The 10,740-nt window shown below is 33.5% G+C and overlaps 2 protein-coding genes across 2 annotated transcripts; one reads left to right on the top strand and one right to left on the bottom strand.

Moving 5' to 3' along the window:
• Nucleotides 1-2,940: 2,940 nt before the first annotated feature.
• On the bottom strand, nucleotides 2,941-4,430 carry LOC133179372 (SNARE-associated protein Snapin-like). Its single transcript, XM_061314143.1, has 4 exons — nucleotides 4,300-4,430; nucleotides 3,644-3,690; nucleotides 3,402-3,520; nucleotides 2,941-3,115 (listed from the first exon to the last, which is right to left on the bottom strand). The coding sequence occupies exons 1-4, from the start codon at nucleotides 4,416-4,418 to the stop codon at nucleotides 3,041-3,043; spliced, it is 360 nt and encodes a 119-aa protein (XP_061170127.1). The 5' UTR covers nucleotides 4,419-4,430; the 3' UTR covers nucleotides 2,941-3,040.
• A 1,245-nt stretch (nucleotides 4,431-5,675) lies between these two features.
• Nucleotides 5,676-8,929, top strand: LOC133178981 (TNF receptor-associated factor 2-like). Its single transcript, XM_061313648.1, has 8 exons — nucleotides 5,676-5,881; nucleotides 5,999-6,080; nucleotides 6,224-6,322; nucleotides 6,445-6,603; nucleotides 6,822-6,896; nucleotides 7,197-7,262; nucleotides 7,446-8,050; nucleotides 8,387-8,929. Exons 1-8 carry the CDS (start codon nucleotides 5,718-5,720, stop codon nucleotides 8,709-8,711), a joined length of 1,575 nt encoding a protein of 524 aa, XP_061169632.1. The 5' UTR covers nucleotides 5,676-5,717; the 3' UTR covers nucleotides 8,712-8,929.
• Nucleotides 8,930-10,740: the final 1,811 nt, after the last annotated feature.

Below are 10,740 nucleotides of genomic sequence, written 5' to 3'. Positions count from 1 at the left end.
ATGACATGCCTAAACAAAGAGTGTGATAAACTCTCAAGCATGCGATAAGTAGATGCTGAGAAAATTGCGACCAAAATTTGTTATGTATGGTACGGAAGGGTGCAGGGATAAACAGGAAGTTGACATCAGATTCGTATAAAAATGAATCCCACCATATGGCATGCCTAAACAAAGTGTTTGCTAAAATTTCAAGCATCTGCGATGAGTAATTGCTGAGAAAACTGCGACCAAAATTTGTTATGTATGGAACGGATAAATGCAAGGATTAACAGGAAGTTGATATCAGATTCACGCAAAATGAATCCCACCATATGGCATGCCTAAACAAAGTGTGTGCTAAAATTTAAAGCATCTGCAATGAGTAGTTGCTGAGAAAACTGCGACGGAAATTTGTTACAGACAGACACACAGACAGACGGACAGTCTGACACACAAGGGTAAAACAGTATACCCCCTCTCCTCTGGAGCAGGGGTATAAAAAGGCCCCTGTGCCACAGTTGAGTTACATTTTCTCTCTTCTTTGTCTAATACCAAATAAGGTGGTGCATTTAAAAATATTCCACTTAAGAAGCACTGGGCAAGAAAAGAGAAAAACTTAAGCTTCTGTTGTAAAGAGTCAAATTTAATGTTCAAACAATACCACTATACATGAGTTAATTTAAGGTGTAGACAAAGGTGTAATAACATCAACTGACAAAGTTTGACAATTCTAACCTTTTATTATCCAAATTATTTAAGATATAGCTGTAAAATTCCAAAAGTAGGTCATGGTGACCTACTTTTTGTTCAACACATTTTGGGGATCCAAGACGCATCAACTGACAAATTTTAATGATTCTTAGTATCTGAAGTACTGAAAAATATCCATAAAATTCCGAAAGTGCCCACTGTGATATACTCTAAAGCCTTAAGATGTTTCAACTCACAGGGTTTGATGATCCTAGGCCTCAAAGTGCCCATATATGCATCTAAAATAATTTGAAAATGAATACTTGCAAAACTTAATAAGTAGGTTACCTTGACCTACCGGTACTTTTTCATAAGTATGTTCCAAGGCCCCAGTATGCAGCTTACAAGGTTTAGTGTAACTAAACCTCTCAGTACCTGATATAATAAACTTGGAAATGATTAGCCATAAAATTCAAACAGATCATGGTGACCTTCTTTTTTAATTGTCAGACACTCAGATGCACCAGCTGACAAAGTTTGATAATCCTATGCCTAATTTTGCCCAAGATATGCATCTAAATCAATTTGGAAATTTAAAAAAAACTGCATATTCAAAACTTAAGTCAAAAGTAACCTACTTTTGGGTCAACATATCTAGAGGTCCTAGGATGCATCAACTGACAATATTTTTTTGGTCCTAGTCCTAATAGTGGGCAAAATAGTAAAATTTCAACAAAATGTAACTTTTTGTCAACTTTGAAATGACTTTGAGACTTTGCCCTTTTCCCTAGGGTGATGCCTTGAACAACTTTTAATCTACAATTATATCCTCATTTACCAGGTCGAGGAAACTATTTTCTGTGATGTCAGAATGAATTGACATGCTAAATGAGGCACCAACGTGACTGACCAACTGACCAATCAGCTAAATGAGTTGCATTATGGGTTACTACAACAAATACTGCATGTACGTTTCGAAAAGGCCAGTTTTTTAAATCGCTCTCGGAAAGACATGTTGCATTTATCCAAACAATTTACACACTTTATACAATATGTACATCATTATCTACGAATTCCATGCTCACATTTACATACAAATGTTTTACAACGGTAAAATTTCGGTTTTCTACACTCCATTGTACAAGTCCGTTTGTTGATAATTGCCTGGCAGCTTTTCCCTTGCTGTACTATCAGTGAATACGAATTTCACGTGACTATTTACTGGTCCAAAACAATTCGACACTGAGGTGTACTCACATTTTGTCATTGTTTACTACGATATATATGCTACTCAATACACGTTCTATGATCAATGTACATGAGAATTAATGTGTAATATATGAGAATTACTGTGTAAAATAAATGCCGTGCAGCAATAAACTTACTTTTTTAAATAAATGCATTAACTTTTAATTTCTTGTAAACAAATAATAAAGCAACAAGGAATAACACCAGTAGCATACCAAATTTACGAATATCAAGTTATAAAAACTGGATTCTTATTTACTTGTGAGGACCTTGTAAGCGGTTTTTCATCATACTATTTCACACGGAAAATTGGCTTTGTTTGTGAATGTGAGCATGGGAAATCTTAATTAGTACCTATTCTTCGTATTTTTCACAAAAATATTAAAATAATTACTAGTTGACTTTCCCCCAGTCATTTGAAATCGCGTCCTTCATTTGCCTGAACCACGTGTTTGTAGTAAAATATAAACACGTAGTAGACCATCATGCTTTTCAGCTCATTCATTAGATTGGACGATTGTTTGCTGTAAGCACCTCTGTGCATAATGACAACAATATCCATATAAGGTAGATTCCTCGACCTGTTTACCAGGAAGGTACAAACCGCTCTCGTGCCCAATGCAAGGACCTCTTGCTGATCTATCCAAATTATGCATTTTGCATATTTGAAATTTTGGGTACTTGTATTTGGAACAGAATGATGCTCTCTATTTTGCAACTTAACACACTAAGTGAATTTCAATCATGCAATGCATTTGTGACCTTGACCTTCCCTGTAACTTAGACCTGATAATGACATAATCTAACTCTTGTGTTTATCTAAGTGAAAAGTACAAGGATTTCATCATAAAAATTCATACACGATGGCTAAAAGCATCTTGGGCTGAAATGTCTGTTTACCTGTCTTTTAATTGTCTGAACCAAGTGAAACATTTAACACATACATGTACCCAGAACTTTGGCTTAAGTACATAGCTAAATTTGTAACAATAACAATTCTTAAGTTTACATAAAAATAACACAGTACTTGATATTTTTTTAATGTGATTGTATGTTAGACATTATTCTCTAGAAATGGAAATCAACAAAATGTACATATATATACATCCAGTGACAATGAAAATTAGGTAGGGTCTAGGGTAGCTTTCCTCTTGGCAGTTTCTTTTATGACATGGTTATTCAGCTTATTTAGTCTTTCCTGGTAGAAAAAAAAGCATGTCTGTGTTAAAAGAATCATTCTTAAGTATGTGCATGAAGTCAACATGTGCACAATAGAGCTCACTTAATTGAGTCAGACTAACATATGCTGTCATAATGAGAAATGTGCTAGAAGTGATGTGGGTTTTTTTTTTTTTTTTGGTAATTCTCACTTGCAATTTCACAAAATATAAACTGAAACCTTTCAATTCACTAAGTAAAATTCTTTCTTTTTCAAATTAAATATCGAGCATATTGAAATCAGATTCCTCTTTGGTGTTGTTTACCTGAACATTCTGGAGAATATTATTCACAAGCATCACACGTCTCCTAGAACTGTTCAGTTTCTTCACATATGGCTCTAAGTCAACTGGAACAACCTGCTGTTCTGCAATCCGCTTTAAATCTGAGTAAATTAATATTCCAGCATTTATTATTTTATTATCTTGGGAAGTAGTAGCTTTAGTTTTAGGGGAAAAAATCTTATTTTGAACAATTATCTGTTTTCAAATTGGAATAAAATTCTCACCATCGGCTAAGCTGTCAATATGTTGACGAAGTTCTACTTGGCTTTCCCTGTGCAATGAAAACAAAAAAGTCAGTAAGAGTTATTTCATATGCTGCCACAATATTTTGACACAATATCTGAGCAAAAACTGGTATATGGTTAAATACTATCTATCAGTCTTAACTCTTTGCTCAGACTATGTCAAAACCATGTGCCTAAAATGGCAGTCAATATACCAGTTAATCAATTTTCACCCTTTTTTTTCATTGAATTTCAAATATTTATACATACTCAATCCAAACATCTCGGTCCAATTGTTTAGTTCAACTTAATTTTTCAAAATTTGCGTCAGATAAATGCTCAATTTTTTTTCTCAATTGTGAAACTTTGAGAGCGAGAATTAGAATCTAAATGTAATATGAATCTAAAAATTACATATAATTTCATGTTCTGTTGACAAGAATCCTTATTTGGGCAGAAACTATGCATGAAAAAGCTGTGCAAACATATCCCAAAATATAAATATCGATAAATACACATATAATACTAAATGGAAGCCTTTTTCAAGATAAACAAACCCTCCCACCCCCTACCACCTCACATATTCTGATATTTGATACTGATAAACATGGAGCCACGCCCCCTTGTTTAGATGTGAGAGATGAACAAAGATTTACCGGACAGTCTTAACTCTATCATCTATTTCTTCGACAGATGGTTTCAATAAATCTATGAGGCCCTCTGTCAAGGCATCTCGAGTTTTTGTCTCCAACGGTTTTTCAGTCTCCGAGGCCATCTTGAAGCTACAGAGTTACCTTTTCTTCCAAAGAGAAGCCGAGCCCGATTTATTTTCTTTTTTGGATTTTGCATGTACTAAAAATAGAGGTTGGAAAATGTATATTCTAAATTTAGCTTTAGATGAATGAGAGGTGAATAAGACGTGGATTTTATGAAAGGTAAGAAATACAGCTAAACTAAGTCAAATTTTGAATTTTGTCAAAATACATATTTTGTAATGCAAGCCAATACTTATCCACGTGGATCAGTCAGTGATCTTTTTTTTTGGTAGAATTTTAAACTGAAATTATGTATAATTTATCCTCTAAAGGTCTACGTAAGATTTATAGTAAAGTTTATTGATATAGTTATAATATATCATAATCAACAAAAAATTTAATTCATATAAACACAAGCAAGGGAGTCCCTTATTGGTGAACAAATTTATTAAAGTAATTAATGTAAATATAGTATATAGTCATGGGTGTGGATCAAATACCCTACACTATTTATAGGCTTATCAACGCAGTTAAAAGTCCCTCAACCAACCAACCAATGAGTCTATGTTTATAATTACACAATACTCAATAAGAATATAGAAGTTCGTGAAAATTTCAGATTCATGTGAGTATATATATCATTCTTAGTAGTACTCGGTAAATTAAATCATTTATAATTAATATCACGTCAAGGTAGATAAAAAGAAAGAAAATTAACACAGGTGTATTCTTCATCAAAGTAAGCCTAAATTCTCGACTACCAAACCCCATTTTGGAGGGGGGTGCATTAAATTTACAGAGATTGACATGTATGTATATGAACAGATGAAAAGGAATGCAATGTACATGTACTTGTAAATGCTTCAGACTTTTTTACTCTCAGAAAATGTCATTTATGCTTAAGAATATTGTTGGATGATGTATTTGATTACACATTTATTATGGAGTGAATATTTCAAAGAAATCAGTACACTTTCAAATATTTATTTATATTTATTTATACCCACGAATTCCTTCATGATGGGGATTCTTAGCAACTATACCTGTACATTATTGTCTTTTTCAAAGAGCTATAATGTCAAATGTTATAAATTTTACCTAACCTTGCTTTAATGCATAACTTCTCGATCTTTCTTTCTTACATAACATTCAACTAAACTTTGAACAATATTTGCCGGTCTTTACTTGTTTGTACATGTATATTTGAAACATGTTTATTATTAACAACTATATCTGTTTTAAGCTCCAGCTAGTTTAAATATAAAATCTATCGAGTTAAAAATAAATTTATACTTCCGTCTCTTTCAGTTTAAACTACAATGTCGGAGGTTGGTGTCCCAGTAGGGGGATACTCCACTGAAATATTTAAAGGTGACTTTGACTTGAAACTTTTATGTAATACCTGCAACAAAGTATTACGAGATCCAGTCCAAAGTTACTGCGGTCACAGATTCTGCCGGGAGTGTATTTCTGACGTGGTTAGGTGAGTAATATTTAGCCATATTTAGGTCAAATTGCATAGAACCGCACCAGGAACTTAATTCATAAGATAATGTGCATTTGAAATAAATTGTATATATTTCATTTACTCTTTCCATAGTTCGGGAAACCAAGTCCAGTGTAAGTCGTGCATAGAAGAGGGTGTAGATAATGAAGACTTCAGTATCATCAGAAAAGAGCAGGTAAAAATACATGTAGATTCCGTTTATTTATAGAATTGGGGAAATTCAAAACTGGCACATACTACATATTCTTGTTGAATTCAAAATATCGGTACTTTTGAATACAATTAAAAATTTGAACAAACATGCCTTTTTTCTTGCAGCTTTTTCCAGATAATGCACTTCGCAGAGAAATGTTCAGTTTGGAGGCAAATTGTCCCAACCAGGGTTGCTCATGGGCAGGAAAATTCAGAGCTTATGAGGTATCATATAATCCTCAAATGAAGTAATTTTCAGGTGTAACCTGTTTTTGAAAATTAAGCTTACAAATTATAGATTGATTGGGAGGCATTACTAGAACATACAGATTCTCTGTATATTTCAGAAACACGTAAAAGAGTGTAAGTACATGCCAGTGCTATGCCCGAACTGTGGAGAGTCTGTGGAGGTGAACAAGATGAAAACTCACCTGGAGAGCACCTGTCCTAAAAGACAGGTCAAATGTAAATACTGTTCCCTAGAAATTACCCAGGATCAAATGGAGGTATAGTATACTTAGGATTGAAATATTCAATTAAGCAATAAAATGCTTTCTTTCGTTGTTAGTATGGGAATTCATGTTGCAGCTGTTGCAGAAAAAATGTATAACCCGCTACAAAATGAAAACAATACAGTGTAGGCATGTTTTAAAATAGCAAATAAATCATCACTGGGGAAGACGCATGATAACGACTGTCACATATTTCAAATGCATTTTTTTAGGATCATACCAAGGATTGTCCAAAATACCCCTTGAAATGTGAAACCTGTGGAAAAAAGAAAATCCCTCGAGAGATGGTAATTAAAAAACAAGATTTTGACAAATTTCCATGACCATTTTAACATAAGAAGGAGCTTTTCTTAGCTATCTTGTAAATTTTATCTGTTATATATTCTTATTTTTAACAAAATTTTCGATATTAAAAGCAAAATAAAAACAATTTGAAACCCCCAAAGTGCTTTCATATTTGATTTTGTACGTAATAATCAGGCCAAAGAATTGCATTAAAAGACTAGAATGTAAAACTTCTGTGGCCTGTTTTTATTGTGTCTCAAAGCTAAATAACGTAAAGAGTGGAGACTGTAAATTCTTTTCAGATGCAGGAACATATAGACAATGAATGTCCGAATCAGAAGATCTCTTGCTTGGCAGGCTGTGATGCGGTATGTCTCTATCTATTGATCCGGATCCGTTATTTCGTATTCTCTTTTTTTTTTTTTAAATGTCTAAAGTCTTATTAAAAGCCACGGAAATTGTCTTTACATTGTTTTTCAGTAAGTTTACGTATCAATTTTCCAAAAATTCAATGTATATAACTCAAAAATACGATTCAAACATTCCCATAGGTTGAACGACGACGATTTATTAATCACATTGAAGAGAAGCCTGGTTTACATATTCAAGAATTAATGAACAGACTAGACAAAGTGAAAAATCTCGTTTCAAATGAAGAAATTTCACGTTTGCGTCGGGAACTTGATCAATTGAAGCAAGTTGTTTCAACTTCTGATCAGCAAGTTGGAGTAAACGGTCCTTCCGTCGAGAATGTTGCGCAATCATCCAATGAAAATCAAAACATTACAAGAATTACAGCATTAGAAATCAAAGTAAGGACGTTTGAAGGGATAGCTACCACGTTGCACAAGGAGACGGAACGAATACTTAATGTCTTAGATGAAAATAAGAAAGAAATTGAAGACGTTAAAAGAGTTAGTGAGGAGAAAACACAGAAGATCAAGGAGTTGGAGAGAAAACTGGCAAACAGCGAGGTGCAAGTGATACAGCTAACTCAGAAAGTACTTGCTTGTGGAGTTACATCTATCAATGGCGAATTAATATGGCGCCTGGAAAACTGGAAAGAACGTCAAGCACAAGCTTTAGCAGGAGAGGTCACAAGTATTTTCTCCCCGCCATTTTACACGTCACAATATGGCTACAAAATGTGTGTAAGGTACGTATACAGTGGATTTTTAACACTCGCATTATTTATATTTCTGTTTTATAATTATTTTAAAATACTGAATTTTAAGATCCAGTGGAGATGTGTTTGATACGTGTTTATAGAGAGCCTATTTTCATTACCCCCACCCCTTTCCCAGTTTGTTGTAAATTTTGTATTTTCCTCCACCTAGTAAATTAAAATTTACAACATGCATGATATTGTCTCAAGCAACAAAGTATCTATCCGTTTAGAAATACAAGTGAACTTAGACAGACTATTTGTTAAAATACTTAGTTAAGCATTTATAGCTTATTTAAAATTACTTCTTTTTTTAATCATAAACAGGATATACCCAAATGGAGACGGTATGGGGAAAAATACCCATGTGTCAATATTTTTCGCCATCATGAAGGGGGAATACGACCCTATCTTGGACTGGCCTTTTTCTCGTCGGGTTGTTTTTATGGTGTTTGATCAGGATGGTAACAATCACATCAAGGATTCATTTCGAACAGACCCGAACAGCTCCTCCTTCAAACGCCCAACGACAGACATGAACATCGCCAGTGGCTGTCCCTTGTTTTTACCGCTATCCCGTTTAAAAGGAAACAATGGTTTTGTGAAAGATAATGTTATGTATATCAAAACGAAGGTGGAAGAAATTCGATGATTTCTATACAACAGCAGATCGACTCACCCCCCCCCCCCAAAAAAAAAAAAAAACAACAACAAACAAACAAACAAAAAACTTATGCCAAAACAAATTCACGAGAAAAAAACGAAGGAAAGTTTTGGGCACTAATTACAGTGTTAATCCTGGTATTTCAAATGTAAACTATGATTAACGTCTTGTATAAATATTTAATTTTGAAAATTAGAATTACAAAATTATCAGTTTCACATTTTTTTGAAAATTTATTAAGAAGTTAATTTAGCTGTGAAAGGAGATAAATTCATGGAAAGTTTAAAAAACGTAGCTTAGCAACATAAACTGATTTTATATTGGGAAAGCACATTTACCTATGTTAACAACATGCTTTTTACGATTTGTCTATATCAAACCTATATCATGGAACCTTAAAGTTTGCAAGTTATAGTTCATCAAATGCAAAGCAATATATTTTTCATTTTTATGAAATTATATTAGCTTGTCATGTCTAAATTTTAAAATGAATAAGAAGTCTTTTTTTTTTTTTTTAGAATCTCCATATTATAGTTTATGCTTGCAAACTTGGAAATTTTATGAAAACTTCTTTGCAAGAAAGGGGATTTAAATTCTAGGTCCTACCTATGAAATATGAATTATGCATTGAAGAACTCAGTCATGCATATTAACAAACCTTGAATTATTATTGCTTTCATTTGTTAAACAGAATGATGGAAATGAATTCGCTACTGCATGAAAAATATTTCACAATCGTACGTAGCAAAACAAATGCATATGATGAAGATTGTATTAGGCAAACTATTACATCAACTATAAAGTATAAATATAGTCAAAGTTATTTACAATTTACAAGCGAATATTTATATTTATCTGTATTCCTACAGCAGTTTATATTTTTTCGAGTGTTATTCCATTCAATAGCATTTACTGTTACTCATAGTGTCACCAATAAAAACTTTGCATAAACAAATTGTATATAATTTACGAGACGTACGTTATAGTTTACAATTGATAAACTTTTTTGACGGGGGTGTATTTCTCTCTGTTTGAAGTGTGTTTGATCTTTATTCCTGATTTTCTTTCTTTATTTATTGAGGGAGTGTGTCATAAACACTACTGTATGCATAATCACATGGTTTGGATTGATTGATTGTATGTTGTTTTACCTCCCGTTCGAGAATTTTTCACTCATATAGAGACGTCACCATATACCGGTGAAGGGCTTCAAATTTAGACCTTTACTCAGTACTCAGGTCAATTGAGCAGTGAGGATTCTTTATCGTGCGTGGTGGAAAGCTTTGGTGAAATTACATTATACCACAGTTATAATTTACATATAGTTTAACTTTTATGCCCCCTTCGAAGAAGGGAGGGCATATTGATTTGCTGCTGTCTGTCGGTCGGTCTGTCTGTCGCCCACCAATTAAGTTTCCGTTCATTTTCTTTGCAGAGGTTGCTTATACTGATTAAGTTCTGTTTTGGGTATCATCGAGTAATTTTTGACAGAGTTATGCCCCTTGGACTTAGAAAAATTCCAATTATTTGCAGTTTCCGTTCATTTTCTTCGCAGAGGTTGCACATACTGAAATGAAATTTGGTATACAGATTTATTATAAGAATGTCTAGATAAAGTTCTGTTTTGGGTACAACCGAGCAATTTTTGACAGAGTTATGCCTAGTATTGGGCTTAGAAAAATTCCAATTATTGAAAAGGGGGGGGGGCATAAGTGCTTCACAGACATCTCTTGTTAAGTTTGAAATGGAGAATATTTTCGCAACAGGGATACACACGGATTAAAGGTTACACCAAAAGTGTAACATTAGAAGTTGGAAAAGGTATTTGCATAACAATTTCAATTGAAGGTATTGAAAACACTTCAAAGAATTGCATTCTGTCGGACGATGGCTGGATGCCGTTAACTGCTGCTTTCATAGATATGTATAGACAGAAATCTTAAAATTTCCCTCGTTGACATAATTCAGAAATAAGATATTTTTAAACTTTTATTGGGATGTAAATACGGGTTGGTCA

Source organism: Saccostrea echinata, unplaced genomic scaffold (assembly GCF_033153115.1).
Source record: "Saccostrea echinata isolate AGI-Se365-2 ecotype Australia unplaced genomic scaffold, CSIRO_AGI_Sech_v1 ptg000004l, whole genome shotgun sequence".
Classification (NCBI taxonomy): Eukaryota; Metazoa; Mollusca; class Bivalvia; order Ostreida; family Ostreidae; genus Saccostrea; species Saccostrea echinata.
This window is presented reverse-complemented; position numbering and strand designations above follow the sequence as displayed.